The 18,224-nt window shown below is 64.9% G+C and overlaps 5 protein-coding genes across 5 annotated transcripts; 1 reads left to right on the top strand and 4 right to left on the bottom strand.

Moving 5' to 3' along the window:
* Positions 1-495: 495 nt before the first annotated feature.
* On the top strand, positions 496-1,366 carry PFL1_05985 (uncharacterized protein; the record flags this gene model as incomplete). The annotated part of the gene is made up of 3 exons (XM_007883524.1): positions 496-796; positions 919-1,241; positions 1,340-1,366. The coding sequence occupies 3 exons, from the start codon at positions 496-498 to the stop codon at positions 1,364-1,366; spliced, it is 651 nt and encodes a 216-aa protein (XP_007881715.1).
* Positions 1,367-2,298: 932 nt separating this feature from the next.
* Positions 2,299-4,848, bottom strand: PFL1_05986 (uncharacterized protein; the record flags this gene model as incomplete). The annotated part of the gene is made up of 2 exons (XM_007883525.1): positions 2,299-4,598; positions 4,746-4,848. 2 exons carry the CDS (start codon positions 4,846-4,848, stop codon positions 2,299-2,301), a joined length of 2,403 nt encoding a protein of 800 aa, XP_007881716.1.
* A 1,291-nt stretch (positions 4,849-6,139) lies between these two features.
* On the bottom strand, positions 6,140-8,860 carry PFL1_05987 (uncharacterized protein; the record flags this gene model as incomplete). The annotated part of the gene is made up of 2 exons (XM_007883526.1): positions 6,140-7,648; positions 7,691-8,860. 2 exons carry the CDS (start codon positions 8,858-8,860, stop codon positions 6,140-6,142), a joined length of 2,679 nt encoding a protein of 892 aa, XP_007881717.1.
* Positions 8,861-9,595: 735 nt separating this feature from the next.
* Positions 9,596-12,304, bottom strand: PFL1_06945 (uncharacterized protein; the record flags this gene model as incomplete). The annotated part of the gene is made up of 3 exons (XM_007883659.1): positions 9,596-10,964; positions 11,047-11,804; positions 11,915-12,304. The coding sequence occupies 3 exons, from the start codon at positions 12,302-12,304 to the stop codon at positions 9,596-9,598; spliced, it is 2,517 nt and encodes an 838-aa protein (XP_007881850.1).
* A 1,403-nt stretch (positions 12,305-13,707) lies between these two features.
* On the bottom strand, positions 13,708-16,455 carry PFL1_05989 (uncharacterized protein; the record flags this gene model as incomplete). Its single annotated transcript, XM_007883527.1, has 1 exon — positions 13,708-16,455. The coding sequence occupies one exon, from the start codon at positions 16,453-16,455 to the stop codon at positions 13,708-13,710; it is 2,748 nt and encodes a 915-aa protein (XP_007881718.1).
* Between the last annotated feature and the right edge of the window lie 1,769 nt (positions 16,456-18,224).

Raw genomic sequence — 18,224 nt, forward strand, 5'->3', positions numbered from 1 at the left:
CTCGCCGTCCNGGGAACCCCGCCCCCCCCCTTACGCCTAGCCTGCTTAGCCCGGCTGACCTGCCTGCCTGCTAGCCTGCCCTGGCCGCCTGGTTACCCCAGCTCGGCCCGACGTGGCCTGACCTGTCGTGGAATCCTGTCTGACACGAGGCGGCGGGCGCGGTGCAGCCGGCCAACCAGGCCAGGCCACGCTCCCCGCGCCCGGCCCTGACCTGGCTGGCTGGCTGACCCGACCCCTCGCTGTTGGCTGTTGCCTGCTCGCTGCTCGCCGTCACGGCTTCCTCCATCACCTACACCGTCTCCTGCTCGCCCCACATCCTGATCGTCCGCCAAGCTTCCGGGGTTGCAGCATCCCTTTGTCGGCCTCGCGCCATCCTCGGCGTATCCATCCACATCCTCGACCCCACTGGGCGTCCCACCGCACAGGCAGACACACAAACAAACAAACGACCGGCCACCCGCCCCGCCACCGTCCCCTCGCACGCCACGCCCGACAATGGCGCCATTGTCACGCCTCGTCGGCGCGCTCCCCGCATCGCTCCTCGCCCTCGTCGTCGTCGCCATCTCCACCGTCCTCCCGGCGGGCGTGCACGCCCAGACGTTTGGCATCGGCGACCCCAACAACGTCACCTCCCTCTCCGGCACCTGGTGCACCGGCGCCTGCCACGTCGTCACCGGCCTCCAGTTCTACAACCCCATCTCCGAGACCTTCACCTACCCGCTCTCGGCGGGCCAGTCCTACAGCTTCACCGACGACGGCTTCTGGGAGCAGGCCCTCTACCTGTACAGCACCAACCGTACGTCGTCCCGACCCCGGCTCGACCTTGCGTGCCGACCATTGCCGCCCTGACTGACTCTTCCTCTTCCCAACGTCGCCGTGTCCCTCGCGCTCCCTCCCTTCCCCTCCCCCTCCCCACAGCCTCGCAGCCAAACTGCGTCTCGGCCCAGCTCATCTGGCAGCACGGCACGTACACGCTCAATAGCAACAACACCCTCACCCTCAACCCCTTCAAGGGCGACGGACGCCAGCAGATCTCCGACTACTGCGCCCAGGTCTCCAACGTCGTCCAGTCCTACACGCAAAAGGAGGACATGAACGGTTTCGAGATCCACCTCGATACCCACTACGGCCAGCCCGCCTACTACCTCAAGCTCTACGAATTCGACGGCGCGCCCAAGCCCATCATGTGGCAGACCTACAACCCGCCCCAGATGCTCCCAACCGAGCAGCTCCACCAGGTCGTGAGTTGCGGCGGTCTCGCCTGGCGGATGACGGACGCGCTGCTGACCTCCTTGCCCTTCCTTTCTCTCCTGCCAAACGCCCCCGCCTCGCCCCGCAGGTCATCGGAGAGCTCAATGGCGCATGACTGCTCGCACCGCGCTTCTCAACCACCTTGCTTGCTTGCTTGCTCAACCCAGATACCGCACCCACCGTCTCAGGCCGTTGCCGCCGCCGCCGCCGCAGCAGCCTCGCGCTCTCGGGTTGACTGGCCCGCGCACGGCCGTGTAGATACCCCCAACGAGACCCTCACGGACCTTTTCTTGCCCTTTCGCCGCTTGCTTGGCCTCACCCTTCTTGCTCCGCTGCCTTTGGCCTCCTGCCCGCATCTGCTCCCCTGCATCCTCGGCCTCTTTTCGAAATCAGCAATGGACCTGTCTCGACGCGCGTCGCTCTTTGCTCGCCTCGTCGGCCTTGGGCCTTGTTTGCCTGCGTCGCGCTCGTGGCCGCATCCAAGGGCCAGCTCCGAGAGGCCTCGCTGTCGCGGTCGCTAGGCCGTCCGTGTCCTCTTGCTACGACGCGGCTTGATCGACGACGACTCGCCCATCGAGTCCGTCTAGGACGGGATCACCGTCGCCTCATCTGCCGGCGCCGTCTCATCCACGTCGTCGGCGACGAGAAAGAGACACGCCAAGTGTTCCAATTCATCGTCGAGGTCTCCGATCCGCGCCAGCCGAACACGCTCACGGCGAGAAGGGTACTCTGCCTTTGCCACAAAGAAGGCGTAGCGCTCGCGCTTAGGCAGCATCTCGTTGGCCGCACAGAGGCTGAGCGTTCGGAGGCGATCCGTACCCTTGAGCGCTGTCGGTCCAAGTCGAAGGAGATCGCCAGGGCCGCACTCGTGGTCGAGGAAGCAGAACAAGTGCTGGTCCTCCTCGCCTTTCTACTGCGGCCTCTGACATCGTCGCGAAAAGCTCGAGGCATCTTGTCCATCGCCGCCATGCCTTCACCTCGCCTTGACCGGTCTTTGCTTCGCCAGGGCGCTGCCACTCAAGCCTTTCATTGTCAGCCTTGCCTCTGCTAGGCAGTCTTTACCCTCTTGCTGCGACGCGACTCGGCCGACGGAGATCCGTTCGACGTGCCTGAGGCTTTGTGCTGTCCCTTCACATCTGTCGAGACGTCGGCCCTCCTTGGTTCTCTTTGCGCCTCTATGCCCTCGCCGGCAATCACTGGGGCTAGCTTGGCCAGTTCTTGTTCCAGCGCCTCGAGCTGCTCCAGACGCTTGCGCTCACGACGCTGCGGGTACTCGTCCGTCTTTGTGAGCAAGACGTACGACGACGCGCCCCGTCCACCGGCCCTGGCGGTAAATGAGAAAGCTTCGCTTGGCTCGGGGCTCCAAGACGGTGCCGTATTCTCCTCGACGCACGTCTTTACCAGCTTTCGGGCCGATCGCTGGGTCGAGAAGCCCCGGAGGACGGCCGTGCGCTCCGCGCTACGCAGGAAAGCCTGGACGCCGAGGTGCCTTTGAAAGCTGGCACTGCTGAAGCGCCAGACCTCCTCGCCCTCGATCGCCTGCGAAGCCTTGGCGTGTTCTCCTTGCAGCCACGCGCGGCGACATTGGAAGAGTGGCTTCAGAAGTCCTTGGCGGGCCGCATAGACCTCAGGCTGCTCCTCTCGGGCCTTGAGCAGCTCGACGATGCAGGACTTTAGGGCGGCCCCGCCGCACTCGAGGTGGCGTTCGACGAGACGTTTGCACACCGCCAGCTCGGGCAAAGCCAGAGCGACTCGCCACACCTTCCTCTGGGTGGGCGACTCTAGAAGTCTGGCTCCAACTGGCTGTGTGCCCTGCACGACCGCCGTGACGAGCAGGCTTTGGACGGCCGGCGAGTCTTCCCTCAGCGATATTGCCAGAGCCCGCACCGTCGTATACAGGTCCTTTGTGAACCCCTGGAGGATGGGAATCTCGACGACCTTCCAGGCCTTGGGGGCCTGTGATAGGCTGACGAGGTCGGACCAGCCGGTCGATCCGTCCAGGAGATCTTCGGCCGTTTCAAATAGCTCCGTGAAGAGGACAAAAAGCTCTCGCCTGAAGGGCCGCGAAAGCAGCTCCGTCGGCAGCTCCTGACGAAATAGGGAAGCAGGAAAGGGGCGCCGATCAAGCTTGCTCAGGGTCTTTAGGTGGTTGAGTTGCTCGACAAGCCTGACAAGGGAGGGTTTTGTTGCCAAGAGCCTCAGGTTTGACGACATTTCGCCACGACATGCTGATTGTAGCAGCTCAACCGATCGCGCTGGCCAAGCGATCAGGATGCGCTTGTGGTAGCGCACTTCCTTCGCCGAAAGCTCTGGTTCGTTGTAGTACTGCGAGTACGCGGTCCTGCGACGGCCATGCCACAATGAGGCGAGCGACACACGTTGCGGGTTGAGTACGTCTTGGTCGCCAAAAAAGTAGGGGAGGGGATCTGTGCCCGGTACAGGTTCACCGTTGAGCTTGATCAAGCGCCCGACAATGACACTGCGTGACCAGAACTCCGGCGACGATGTCCACGAACACTCATCGCTGCAATCTGCCTTGGCGATGAAGAAGGCGTAGCGGCGGTCCTTGGGGAGAGAGTCGTTCGCCGCGCAGAGGCTGAGCACGCGATGCCGATCGATGCCCCTGATACCCGCTGGGCCGAGTCGGAGCAGGTCGTGTCGCTCGCATTTCTCGTCGAGGAGATAGCAGAACCGTCTCTCCTGGTCGGAAAGCTGACCAAGCCTTGCCGCCATCGCCGTTCGAATGCCTTCTTCGAAGGAATACGCCGTCTGCACGCTGCCCCGTGGCCAGCAGATCGCATAGACCAGCAAGAGCTGAACGCCCTCCGTCACCCTCGTGAACTCGGACTCCGCCTTGACATCGAGGACGGCATAGTGGCAAGCGTACTGCGTGGTGCCTGCAGAGGCGCCAAAGTCGTGCACCACCGGCGACGTGTCCTCGTAGACGATCAGGTGCCCGCCATTGTGGGCAGATGGGAGCTGTACGATCAGGGTCGCGAATTGGCCATCGACACTGCCAAACTCGCAGAGCTGCTGCGAGGGCCCGCCGGCTGAGAATAGGAGCAGCTGCTGTAGGTCCAATACCAGCTCGACTCCAGGAAAGGCCAGGTGCTCTGCAATCACCGGTGCGAGCCGTGCCAGCCCAGCCTTCCAGGCAGGGTTCGAGAAGGCGATCTCAGACGCTTCGAGTTGCAACAAGTTCTGAAGGCTTGGTTCGCTCGAGTCATCGAAGCTGCTGCACTCGCGCAGCTCCGAGCTGCAACGTGCAGCCAGCCGATCGGCTTCGGTTTTGTCGACGAGCGGCAGCGTGACGGGACCGTGATCCTGGATGGTGAGACCGGGCAACGCTGGCAGAGGTTCGGCGACCCCTTAGAAAGTGAGCTTGTCAAGGTGAGACTGTGACTGCTCCGCTAGCAGAGCGCCAAGCTCGAACAGAGGCCCGCTGTTCTCGCCAACCGGATGGACCGGAACATCTGACATCGTGCTTTCTCCACTGTCCGAATCGACCCAGCCACCGTAGATGATGTGGTCGTCGAAGTGGTCAGAAGTGTAATCGAAGGCTTCGGCATCCTTGTCGGACACCTGAGAAGAGGGCATCTTGACGTCTCTCCTCGTTGGACGCAAAGCGGCGGGAGCCAGAAGAAGAGAGGCAGTGGGAAAATATCGCGAAAAAAGAGGAGGAAAATCGCGCCTGATGCAGCAGATGGAAGACGAGGAGATGGTGGTGGTGAGAGGGAAGGAGGGACGAACTCCTCGCCCACGCAGTAATCAACCTCCTCTCCAAGGCCAGCGGACGGTCTGGCCCGGGATTCCGCTCTGGCAGGGCGTGAACTTTCATCTCGCCCCGTGGCCGGGGGCGCGGAAGCGGCTTTGCTCGGTTTCCGCCTGCGCTACGCTACGCCCCGGTTTGAGGCTGTTCCGCCTCGTCCGTGAGCTACACACCGACCCTCGAACACCAAAGTGGCCAGGTCCGCCTGGTCATACGTGTGGACCAACGCTGGCTGCTAGCTCGCGCGCGCGTAGCGACGAGCGGAACGGGTCGATCAAAGCACCGCATGGGGTCGCCCTCGGCATCAGTTTGTGTGAGCAGGCAGAAGATGAGTGGCGGTGTATGTGCGTCGTCGTCAAGGGGGTCAAGCAGTGATTGTGGTAGTATTGGTACATGGTCAACGAGAATGCTTCCCCTCGCTGCGGGCCGCCGCACGACACCAGCATCTCAATGCACACCACGGCAGATTCGGATTGACAGATGCGAGCCAGAGCATCGAAGCTCGGAGGTGGCCTGACCTGCCTCGTCCGACTCGTGGGCAGCTTCGCCATTTCGTGCGTGTGCGGGTACAGGTACATGACAGTGGTATGGTACAGAGAGGGCCGGCGCGGTGTCGCAGCGATGCAAGGGGGAAGAGGCAGCCGTACATGGAACAGAGGGCCAGGCACCCGCTGCGTTCTGCCCGCGGCGTCATCGCACGGAATGGTGATTGATCGCGTGTAAGCCTGTCCGGGGGCTCTGCCGGGTTCGTGGCGCGCGGGCGGCGATGCCATCCTGAGAATGCGAGTGCTGCTATGGTGTTGGGCCGGCCGGTGTCTGTCGATTCAATCGCTGGGATGATGGGAAAGTCTCGCTGCTTGCGGCGCAAGGGACGGCGGGCCATGCAGAGGTCGGCCGTGCTGGCATGGAGCCCGGACCGTGGCGAGATGCGGAGTCTCCATCTTGTCTTGTCGTCGTCCGGCCCCTTCGTCGTCGGCTGGATCGGTCTGTACCAGATGTGCCGCGGAGCGGTATCTGGCGCTCCGGGAAAAAGGCGGCTCGGTGATCCATGTTCTTGAAGCCGGGCGGCCAGGTGATCACCACCTCGAGAGGGGCCGGAAGGCGGAGGCCGCTCGAGCGCTACTCGGCCTTGACACCTGTCGTCTCGGTCGTCCTGGCCCTCTTCTGCTGCGGCTCTTCTTCGCCGCGCGCGTCCGCAGTGCTCGGGGCCGCCGTCGCAGTGGATCCGACGGTGCTCTGGGCGACTGCCGTCATCGTCGATGTCGCCGTCGACGCTTCCGACGCGGGCTGGCTGGCTCCCCTTGCAACCTCGGCGCCGTTGGGGGGTGGGGGTGCGAGCGGCGGTCTGCCCTGCCCCTCGACCTCGTCGGCGGGGAACATGGCCAAGAGCCTCGTCTCCTCGTGCTTGAGCGCCTGTAGCTTCGTGTCGTGCTCCTGGTACTGCCTTTGGAGGTGCTCGCTGCCCTTGTTGAAGTCGACGTAGAACTTGCCGCCACTCTGAAAGGCTTTGGCTTCGCAGGTGAAGGCTGGAGGGCTGAAACCGGGCACCTTCCACATGACTCTACTGTGCTCCTTGGGGGCCCAGTAACGCTGCTTGAACGAGTCGAACTCTTGAGCCAATCGGCGGGCCATGTAAATGGACCGGAAGTTCCCCAACCTGGTCCACCGCTGCGTGCTGCGCAGGAACGAATCGACCTCGGCGTTTGGGTGAGCGGCGTCCCATGGGCATCGAAGCGCCTCCGCGTCGGCGTTGACTGGTGGCAGCTGAGCCTGCTGCTTCCTGGTCCACTCGATGCGGCCGTTAATGAGCGGCTCGAGGATCCGGCTGCGGGCTTGGGACTGCGCCGGCGTCCGGTGCTGCGCTATCGTGAGAGCCGTGACGCAGGGTCCGAGGGCCTCGACGTCCGCCTGAACGTGCTTCTGGACTAGGAAGGCGAGCAAAGGCTCGTCGGCAAGGGCCAACGCAGCTCCCCAAAGGCGAACTTGCAGCTTCGAGTCGGACAGCTCGCTCGGCCTGAAGCGGCGACGCTGAAGGATGCCGTCGACCGCGGATTGCGCCAAGGCCGTGGACCCCTCGTCCCCGCTTTTCTCGAGGACAGCGACGGCGAGGCTCAGGTCCTTTGACAGAGCGGCAGCGATCCGGCCTTTGGTCGCGTCCCACGCTTTTGGAGCCCGTGAGAGCCGTAGCAGGTCGTTCCAGCCGTCCTGGTCGTCGAGCAGTAGGCTGGCTCTCGGGAACATGTCCAGGTACAGGTGGAAGAGCCTGGCGTCGAAGTCTCGCGAGAGCAGGCGGCTGAGCATGTCGTGGCGCACCCTGTAGCCGGATTTTGCGGGGTGCCAGGCCTTAAAAGCGAAAGAGGCCTTGATCGCCTCGAGCAGCTCCACGAGCTGGTCGTTCTCCGGCCCGGCCGCCACTAGACGGTGAAAGGCAGCGTCTTCGCCGATGTAGCTGAGTAGGAGCGTGCCTTCAGATCTCTTGGGCCAGGCGACGAGGACGTTGTTCTTGCGAATTGCGCCGCCCGGCAAAGTATGCAGTCTCGAGGACGGGTCCGACGACGGTGCCGGAACTACGGTGTTGCTGCTCTCCCACAGCGCCTGGAACGTCTTGTTGCTGGCCGTGAGGACGTTCTGTCGAGCAAAGAGCGGCGACGTGTCGCCAAATCAAGGGACTTCGAGGCCTTTTTCAGACTTGAGCTTCGAGAGCCGGACGTATGAGTCCGACAGCGGGCTGGCCGTGTCGGATTTGTCAAAGAAGCGCAAGCTTGCATGCAACTCTGCCTCGGCCGTATACCACTCGTATCGCTGGTGTTGCGGCAGGAGACTGTTGGCGGCCAGCAAGATAGACTTTCGCTCGAGGTCGACGCCGTCAAACTCGGTTGCCGGCCCAGGGACCGAGCTCGCATACAGCGGCGGGGGAGGAACAAGGCTCTGCTCGAGGAAGTAGAACAAGGGTCTGTCCTCGTCGTTGAGGCGCCCGAGGGCCTCGGCGACCTGCTTCTTGAACCCGGCGTCGGCCGAGACGGGAGCGTCTGTGCCCGGACGCGCCTCTGGCCAGCATACCGAGTAGACAAGGGTGAGGAGGTGGCCCTCGATCACCGGCATGAACTGGTGCTTGTCGTTGGCGTAGAAGACGGCATAGTGGCACTGGAACGGCGCCGTCCCGGAATCGGCCCCGAAATCATGTGTGATGGACATGCCTTCGTGCTGGACGACTAGAGAGCCGCCCTTATGGACGGAAGGCAGCTGCACCACCATGGTGGCGAGCCTCTGATCCGTGGCGACTTTGGCGTGGAGCGTGTGAGGCTGGTCGCCTTGCCTGAAGAGCACCAGCTGCTGCAGGCTGAGGACGAAGCGCGTATCGGGGAAGCCCATGTCCTCTGCGACCGTTCGGCCGAGCTGAGCGATGCCGGCCTGCCATGCCGGGTTCTTGACTGAAAACCTGGTCGCCGTGAGGCGCAGCGGCGGGCGCGCTTGAGGCGAGGCGGAAAGGCTCGTGCGGCCATCGGTCGGCCTCTGCTGGCAAACAGCGGCGAGCCGCTCTGCATCGGCGGTGCTGACGACTGGAAGGGCGACGAAGCCGAGCCCGTCTATGGACAGGCCGGGCGAAGCAGGAAGCAAGTCCGTGGCGCCACCGACGCTGTACCTGTCGCGTCGCTTTTTGGCGTCGTCGAAGAGCAAGACGCTCAAGTCGTGGAGCGGTCCTGCCTTTTCGCCGACCTCGGTGTGGCGCCTGAGGGGAGGTGGCCTGCACGAGCAATCGCAGCCGAGCCCGCCGTTGTCCTCGCGATAGGCGGCACTCGCGCCCCTGAAGGAATGCGAGCAGAAAACGTACTCGGGCATGTCGTGGAGCTGCTGCGATGCCGTGGGTAGCGCGAGAAAGGGTACGCCGGCGCTGACGCCTCGGGAGGTGGGCCAAATTGGCGAACGGGCGAGGGCAGCGACGAGCGAGGAAGGGGCGCTTCTCGTCGCTACGAAGGGGGCCGCTCGGGCGGCGAGGCAGGGATGGTGGTGGTGGTGGTGATGGCAGTCGAGAAGCAAGCCGAATCCGGCCGGGACGCGCTTTCTGGCTTCCTGACAGGGCCAAGCCAGGCCAGGTCCGGGCAGGTTGGGCTGAGCCTGGCAGGCGCCGCATGCACGTCGAAAAACCCAGCCGTAGCCAGACGACCGCCTGCCCTGCAGGCGAGCCAGCCAGCCAGCCAGCCAGCCAGCCAGGCCCCCTGCCAGCCAGCCAGACGAGGCCCACCCGCCCGGCGCCAACCCTGCATCTCAGCTCGTGTAGCCAACCAGGCCAACTCGCCGCGCCCCTCCGTGCATCCCCTCGCCCTCTCTCGACTGCACGGCCACAGCCTAATGCGAGGCCACGGCCCCACTCAAGCAAGCAAACAAGCAAGCAAGCAAGCAAGCAACGAAAACTCAATTCGATCATGACGCAAAGCGTCGCAGGGCATCGACAACGACGTGGCCCTCGGTTCGTCACGGGGCCAGGTCACGGTCAACTGCGTGCGTGCGTGCGTGCGTGTGTGTGCGCGCGTGTTTGTACAGGTATGATACAGCTCGGCGCGCGCCACGCCACAGCTAGGCGGCCGAGCGCCTCGTCCTCGTCCTCGTCCTCTTGGCAGGAGGGCCGTCGTCGAGCTCATCTCCCTCGCCCCTCGACTGCTTGCCCGACTCCGAAGCCGTCTTTGTCGTCGCCTTCCCGCCCTGCGCTGCCTCGGACCCGGACCCAGATCCGGATGCAGACGTAGGCCTGTGGTCAACCTCTTGCAGCGGCTCGAGCGCCTTCCTCGTAGCAGAGGCGTCCGAGCCGCCGCCTTTCTGGACTTGGCCGTTGCCATCGTCGCTGCCACTGCCGCTGCCGCTGTCGGCGCTCGCCGCATCGCCCTCGGCGAGCAGCGCGACGGCACGGGCAACGTTGCGGTCGTACAGCTCGACGTCCCTCTGGCGATACTCCTCGCGCTTCTGCGGCCACACGTCAGTCTTGGTGAGGGTGACGTAGGCGTCCTTTCCGCTGCCACCCGCCTCGGCGGTAAAGGAGCAGTCAAAGCCCATGAGGTAGCGCGAGAACTTGGCCGCATCCTGCGCCACGTCGTCCGGCAGGATGTCGCGGATCTCGCGCACCACCCGGCGCGCCGCCGTGATGCTGCCCAGGCCCTCGAGCCGAGTGGTGCGTTCGGGCCCGCGCAGGAAGCGCTGCACCTCTTGGTTGTCGCAAAAGTCGGCCTTGTCAAAGCGCCAGTAGTCGTCCGCCGACATCGGCGCCGCTCTCTTGTCCCGGCGTCGCTTGAGCGCGGTGACGCACCGCTCGACGACCGGCCGGACGATGTGCTGCCTCGCCTCGAACTGCTCCGGCCCGTTCCTCTTGGCGCGCTCGAGGCTCCTCACGGTGCTCATGGCCCACAGGTCGTCGGCGGGCGTGTTGAGCTGCCTCTGTACAATGTTGCGGCACACGGCCTCGTCGGGCGCCAGGAACGCGGCCTTCCACATGTTGTCGTCGAAGAACGAATCGTACCTGCCAGCCTTGACGGGCTCCTCGGTGCGCACGAGCGCATCGCTCAGCACCGGAATCAGCTCGTCTGCGCCCTCCTTGAGCGACTTGTCGAGCGCCTTGATGGCGAGCCTGGCGTCGCCGGCGAAGGCGACGCGGACGCGGTCCCTGGCCGACTGCCACGCCTCGGGCCAGTTTAGCAGGCGCAGCAGGTCCTCCCAGCCGTCCTTGGACTCAAAGAGCAGCTTGGCGGTCGGGTGGACGTCCATGTACAGGTCAAACAGACGCTGGTTGAACGGCCGAGCGGCGATGACGTCGAACAGGACGTGGCGCAGATCCTCATAGATGGCGTAGAAGCCGGGGGCAGCCGCCTTGGTCGGGTAGAAGCTCTTGAGCATGGCGAGGAAGTCCTCAAGTTGCCTGTCCGACGGCTTCTCCTTGAGCAGCGAGCGCCCTGATCTGGCGCGCCGGCCACGCAAAGACGAGGTACTTGCTGTACTTTGTCTCGAGCGCGGGGCCCTCGTTGCCCGTGTCCTGGCACTTTGTCTTGCGGTGGCCGCGCCACAGGCCCAGCAGCGACTTGCGGTCCGGGTTGAGGACGTCGCGCTTGCCAAAGCAACCCGCTGGGCTCTTGCGGCCCGTGATGCGGCCGTCGCCCTCGAGTACCTGGAGGTGCGAGAAGTCAACGTCCGGAGGCGCCTCCTCTTCCCAGCCGTCGCAGTCGTCGTTGAGTACGTAGTCGGTCTGCCTCGTCGCCTGCGTGATGTAGAAGGCGTAGCGGCGGTCCGCTGGCATCAATGCGTTGGCGGCGAGCAGGCGGCCCATGCGGTCGCGATCGACGCCCTTGAGGGCGGCGGCTCCGAGGTCGCCGACGCTCTTGATGGTGTAGTCGTGGCTGAGGAAGTGCATGAAGTGCTTCTCCTGGTCGCTCAGCGTGCCGAGGGCGGCCGACAGTTCGTCTTCGCCCTGGGCGCTGTCGGCGGGCTGGGCGGGCACCTCGTCGCGCGGGCGATCCTTGGGCCAGCACACCGAGTAGACGAGCGCCAGGCGGTAGCCCTGCGTCACGGGCGTCACCTCGTGCTCGGCATCGGCGTAGTGGACCGCATAGTGGCAGCGGCCGGCCGACGATCCGGCCGAGGCGCCAAAGTCGTGGGCGACGGGCTGGCCGTCCTTGTAGATGACCAGCTCACCGCCTTTGTGCGCCGAGGGCAGCTGGACGACGAGGGTGGCGAACATGCCGTCCTCCTTTTCCGTGTCGCGGTGCTTGCCAAAGTGGCCGCCGGCCTCGTAGAAGAGGAACTTGTAGAGGTGGAGCGTCAGCGGGTGCCGGCGAAGCCGAACTTTTCGGCGATCAGGGGGCCAAAGGCGGCGATGCCCTCGTTCCACGCGGCATCGTTGGCGATTTGGACCTTTTCCGGGTCGAGCTGCCAGGTTTTGCGGACGGCGGTGTCGACGAGGGTGTCGGTGCCGCGGCCAAAGGGGGCCTGCTGGCAGACCTGGGCGAGGCGGTGGGCGTCCTTGGCGTCGATGAGGGGCAGCGAGACGGGGCCGTAGCCGTCGATGCTGAGCTCGGGGGCGGGAGGGAGGAGGCTTGCGACGCCGCCGAAGCAGAACCTGTCGTTGTCCTGCTGCTGGCGCTGGCGCTGCTGGCGCTCTCCCCCCGCGAGGAGCATGTCGAGATCGTGGAGGGGGCCGTGCTGCTCTCCGATGTCGGTGGCGGGGAGGTCATGCTCGGTGAGCTTGTAGTCGCGCCAGTTGTAGTCGGCGGGGTCGTCCATGGACCAGTAGTAGTCGCCCATTGTGTGGGAGCGCTGGTGGCGTACGGAGCTGGGCGGGGTGTCTGCGGTGAGGGTGTCGTAGTCGGTGTCAGCGACGAGCGAGCGGGTCAGACGTAGAGTCGTGCGGTTGGAAGAAGCGAGTCGAGAAGGTGCGGGCGCGACGCGATTCCAGTGGTGAAGCGTGCGATAAAGTCGAGGCCGAGCAGGTGGGTGCGGGTGAGGGGGGTACTCAGGAAGGAATCATGGCCGACGAGGCAGGAAGGATGTGGTGGTGAGGATCAAAGGCGGCTTCTCCCGTCGTCTTTCATCAAGGAGCCCGGGCGGAGCCAGCTAGAGCCCCGAGCGAGAAGAGGTCATCAAGATCGAAATCGCCTCGCCTCGATCGGAGCCACCGAGCCAGAAGACCCCGCCGGCCAGGTTGGACACGAAGCGCGACGTGCGGACAATTAGAGACCGGGCTGACAGGGTCCAGGCAGCCTACCTCTGCAGCTGCAGGCCTGGCCGGCAGTTGGCAAGAAGGAAGCAAGCGGCGCAGGCCCGACTGTGGCAGCTGTCATCGACGCGTCGGCGCAGGCAAAGGCAGGTGCACAGAGCCGCCTGGCAGGCCGGGCGGCGTCCAGCTGGCCTGTCTTGCCTGCAGGCTGACGCCCACGCCCCGCCCACGCCCCGCGCCGCCCCGACTTCTGAGCCCCGACCCGACTCGGCGCCACGCATGGCCAGGCAGCACGGAAGCCAGCCCAGCCCGTACGTCCAACCTCGCGCCCGCCTCTGCCCGCCCTCCTCGCCACCTACCACGTCGGATCGGATCGAGAGTGTCATCGAACCTCCTCGCACACATCAGCGGTGCATCTGCGTTCGCGCAACAAAGGCGATGGACGTGCGTGTCGCTGGCCAACGGTGGGTGGTCGCACGCCACTCTACCGCCGCTGGGGCGAGCTGGACCTCGACGAGCGAAACACGCTCTGCCGCCTTGACCGACTCGGTCCTCCATGGTCGTTACACGCACGCACGCACATGCACACCGTCAAGCCGTGGAGCTGATGCTGGCTTCGTGATTCGTTTCATTCGAGCGAGCCTTGCTTCCGTGCTGCGTGCTGAGGGGGTCGGCTCGTCGATGCCCGCCGCTCTGATCGCTCCTGTTGGCCGCCCATTGCCCCGCCCCTCGATGCGACTCTTCTCCAGAGCGCAAATGCCACATCCCCTCCTCGACTAGTCTCGTCGGTGCTGTCCTGCCGCTGCTGCCCGTGGATCATGGGCCTTTCGGGTGCTTCTCCTTCAGTCTGCCTGTTGTCGGCCTCTGTCCTGCCTGCGCGGCATCGTGGAGGCGGTGATACTTCTCCTCTGCTGTTATGGCGTCGGACCAGCTCCTGGCCACCTCAGCCGACGCAGGCACGTCTGACTGGGTCGAAGGACCGCCAGACGGGCTACTCGGCCTCTGGATCGGCCCTGATCCGCTTGCCCTGGCGATCTTCGTCGCTGTGCTCTCGCTCCCTCCCCAGCTGGGAAGGCGTGGGCAGCGGGTCGTCGGCGTCAGGCCTACTGTCGTGGCCGACAGTCGATCGCCCTCGAGGCGGCTGATCACCGCCGTCTGCGTCCTCGTCCTCGTCCTCGTAGACAGCCTCCAAGTCGGCATCGGCGTCCCTGTCCGTCAAAGCCTCGTCGGTCGACGTCGTCGCTGCGCTCGTCACGGGGTCGAGCAGCGACCCCCACTCCGCCAGCGACTCGTCGAGGTGCTTGACCTTGTCGAGCCGCTTGAGCTCGCGCTGCTGAGGGTACAGGTCCGTCTTGGTGAGCGTGACGGTCGCCTCCCTGCCTCGGCCTTCCTTGGCGGCGGTGAAGGTAAAGTCGGGCTCTCCGTGGCGCTTCCACTTCTGCGCGTCGACGGCGGCGCTCGGACGCATGCGTACCTGGCAGTCTTCGACAAAGTAGCGTGCAGCCTGGCTACCGTCGAATCCCGAGATGGTCGTGGTGCGCTCCGGCCCGCGCAGAAAGTCTCGCACCCTGGCGTCGCCGTGGAAGCGTGTGGCTGCGAAGCGCCAGTAGTCTTGCGCCGGTCTGGCTTGCGACGCCTGCGCCCGCTGGCCCTGGAGCTGCGCGATGCAGCGCTCAACAAGCGGCCTGATGGCCTCGCGGCAGGCCTCAAACTGCTGCGGCTGCTTGCGGCGGCAATTGCGGAGCGCGGCCAAGCATGGACCGATCTCGAATCGATCGTCGGCTGCGTTGAGGTGGCGCTGCACGATGTTCCGGCAGACGGCCGAGCCCGGGATGGACACGGCGACCTGCCACATGGCGGTTTCGTCCCAGTTGAGCCATTCAAGCCAATCGAGATCGTTGGCCGAGGATCCAAGCCCGTGCTCTTTGCGCAGGAGCGCCTCGACCAAGATGTGGATGGTCTCTTCCGGCGCTCTGTCCCGTTGAGCCCGGATCGCCCTGAGGACGACGTTGGGGTCGTCGGCCAGAATGTCGAGGACGCGGTTCCCGACGGCCGGCCAGGCCTGCTGCCACTGGGTCAGCCGCATGAAGTCGTTCCAGCCCCGATCGCTGTGCAGGAGCAGCTTGGCGGTCGAGAAGATGGCCAAGTAGAGATCCAGGAGCTGGCGGTTGAACGGGCGCGCCCAGAGTGCCTTGAAGATGGCGTGTCGCAGCTTCTCTTTGCCGACGGTGACGCCGGCAGGACGCACCAGAGCAGCGTAGAAGTGCTCGACGACGCGGAGAAAGTCCGCCAGCTCGGCGTCCGAGGCTCCCCTGGCCAGCAGCGCGCTCAGCGTCTCGTCCTCGCCGGCGCAGATGACCTCGAGCCCTCGGACAAGGCGTGCCGGCCAAGCGAGCAAGACGTACTTGGTGTAGGTCGTCTCGACCGCCGGGCCCTCGTTGCCGGTGTCCTCGCTCTGCTTGGTGCGGTGCCCCTGCCACAGCTTGAGGAGCGACTTGGCGTCTGGGTTGAGGATGTCGTGCGCGCCAAAGTAGCTGGCAGGGCTGCACGATCCTTGGATGATCCTGCCGCCGTCGAGATCCTGCAGCTGCTTGAAGGCGATCCTAGGCCGCTCGTACTCCTCCCACGCCTTGCGCTCGCAGTGCTTCCAGAACAGCTGGCGCCGCTCCGCCTTGGCGATGAAGAAGGCGTAGCGGCGATCCTCGGGCAGCAGCGCGTTGGCGGCCCGCAGGCTGACGAGGCGATCGCGGTCGACGCCCTTGAAGGCGCGGTCGCCGAGGCCGGCGATGCTCTTGGGCGTGTACTCGTGATCAAGGGGCAGGTAGAAGCGGCGCTCCTGGCCGCTCATCTGCCGCAGCGCCGACGCCATCTTGGCCCTGACCTCGGCATCGACCGACGAGGGGATGCTCGACCTGTCGCGGTCTGCAGGCCAGCAAACCGAGTAGACGAGCGCCAGGCGGTGGCCCTCGGTCACCGGCGTGATCTCGTGCTCGGCATCGGCATAGTGCACGGCGTAGTGGCACTTGAACGCGGCCGTACCGGCAGCGGCGCCGAAGTCGTGCGTCACCGATGCGCCGCCCTTGTACACCACCATCTGTCCGCCGGTGTGGTTCGACGGCAGCTGAACGACGAGGGTGGCAAACATGCCGTCCTCCTTTTCCGTGTCGCGGTGCCTGCCAAAGTGGCCGCCGACGTCGTAGAGGAGCAGCTTGTAGAGGTGGAGCGTGACGGGCGTGCCGGGAAATCCCATCTTTCTGGCAATCAGCGAGCCAAGGGCGGCGATGCCATCGTGCCAGGCCTGGTTGGCGATCGTGACCTTTTCGGGCTCGAGCTGCCACGTCTTGCGTACCGAGGCGTCGAAGAGCGTGTCGCGTCCGCGGCCGAAGGGCGCCTTTTGGCACTTGGCCGCGAGCTTCTTGGCCTCGGCCGGGCGGACGATGGGCAGCGCGACGGGTCCGTACCCCTCGACGCTCAGGCCAGGCAGCGGCGGGAGCAGGTCGGCGGGCCCTCCAAAGGTGAACTTGTCGAGGTTCTGCTGCTCTTGCGGGCCCTCTGCCAGCAGCTTTCCGACGTCGTGCAGGGGACCCTGCTGCTCTCCAAAGTTCTTGGCGGGCACGTCGTCCTCGAGGATCGGGAAGTGTGCCCACTTGAAGTCGGGCACGTTGTTATCGGTGGGCCAAGTGTCGTAGTCACCGTCGCCGTAGTCGCTGCTCTCGTAGCTGAGTTCGCTGCTGGACATCTTGCCGACGACGCCGAGCTCGGTCAGGCAGCGGCTGGCCGATGCCGACGCCGGTGCCGATGCTGATGGATGACGACGGCAGCGGCAGAGCCAACCAACGATCAAGTCCAGTCAGAGGGCAAGACTGGCGGATGCGAGCTCCCCGCCGTCGAGATGGGGGCGGAGTGAAGAGGATGCGCTGTGAGCAGAGGACTGCCGTGAGCCCAGGCAGGCTGCGGAAAGGGGCGCGAGTGGGTGATGGTGGTGGTCGCAAGGAAACGCGCCGCGAAATGGGCGAGGCGAATTAAAGAAAGCGGAAATTGCCGCAGGGGCCACCACCGCCTCCGCCGATTCGCGCCGCCTCGCCGCGACGGTCAGGACCCATATGCATATGCCTTGCCACCGGGCCTGGCATGCGGGTGCCGGACCACTCTGGGCTCGGTCCTTTGGACCACAGCACCGACGTCAGGTCAAGGCATACCTCAGCTGGCCTGGACCAGGGAACTGACCGGCCGGCCAGCGGCACCCAGAGACAAGCCCATCTCCGTCGACAAACATCACTCCAAGTCGGCTGGGGCCTTGTCGGACTCTTTATCAGCTTCTCAGCGCGTGCTAAGGCTCAGGTTCAGATCATATCAATCGCATTCCTTCGGTGCCGTCCGAATGCCCTGGACGACTCCAAAGCATGGCCGGCGACGTTCTCCGACGACGACGACGAGTTGGAGAAAAGAGGGATGGGGTCGGGGCCATGTCTTGCGTATCGCTGATGGCCAGACGGCGACATCGATCGGGGCGAGGCAAAGGGCAGCACCAAGCCTAGTGGCCAGTGGGCTTAGCTTCGGACGTGTTCGGCACAGTTGCAGCAGTGCGCTTGGCCAGCCCAGCGATGATGTCCGTCACGGACTGAGGGACGGGTTCGGGTGCTGGCGAGGCGGCGACGCCCGTGCCGTGCATGACCGTGACCAGGACGACGAGGAGAGCCAGGGGGACGAAGGTGAAGGCGGTAGGGAGCTGCATCTGTCGTCGTGGCGGTGGCGGTGGCGGTGGAAGCGGGACAGGAGCTGTGGCGGGTCAGGGCAAACTCGAGACACCGGAATGCGAGAGCGCAAGGAGAGGAGCAAAGGCAACGAGTCTCACCTTGCTCTGAGATCAGTTGGCCAGTAGGTTGTTCGTTTGGTTGGAGCTGTCGTGAAGTGGTGCTTGATGAGAAGTCGACAATGCCTCGCTGGCTCCGCGCCGCTCTTATACCTTTGCGGGCCCCCTTGACTCGTCCTTACACCTCTCTCGCTGTGCTCCGCTGTACTGGACTGGATTGTACGGCGCCGAGCATCCTCGACGTCTCTTGTCCCCGCTGTCCTCTTTCCCAGCCTCGCTCCTCTCGCAACGCTCGCCCGCATTCGGCACAGAGGACGGCTCCACGTCGGTGTCGAGATGCGAGTAGCCGATGCGCCTGATGAGGGAAGACGAGCCAACTCCATCGCCTCGGGGACAAATGGTGCGGTGCAAAAGTGCTGGGCTTTACGTACAACGACCGCGTGCCGGGGAGCCGCCCGTCTTGGCGCACCAGAGTAAGGGCTTATGTGTTGACTGAGGGCGCGCTAGCGGCTGAGCAGGTCACTTCCATGGCATCATCGGCGACGGGTATAGTGCTTTCGGCCGCAGCAGTCTGTCGCGCGACGAGACCGCTGTCGGTACGTAGACGTCGATATTCACAGCGTGGCTATGCTTGGAGCGGTGAGAGCGTCATGGCCCGAAGGGGGAACGAGTCGCTTGAACAGCACGTTCGAGGC

The sequence above is a fragment of the Pseudozyma flocculosa genome, assembly GCF_000417875.1.
Source record: "Pseudozyma flocculosa PF-1 unplaced genomic scaffold scaffold00023, whole genome shotgun sequence".
Classification (NCBI taxonomy): domain Eukaryota; kingdom Fungi; phylum Basidiomycota; class Ustilaginomycetes; order Ustilaginales; family Ustilaginaceae; genus Pseudozyma; species Pseudozyma flocculosa.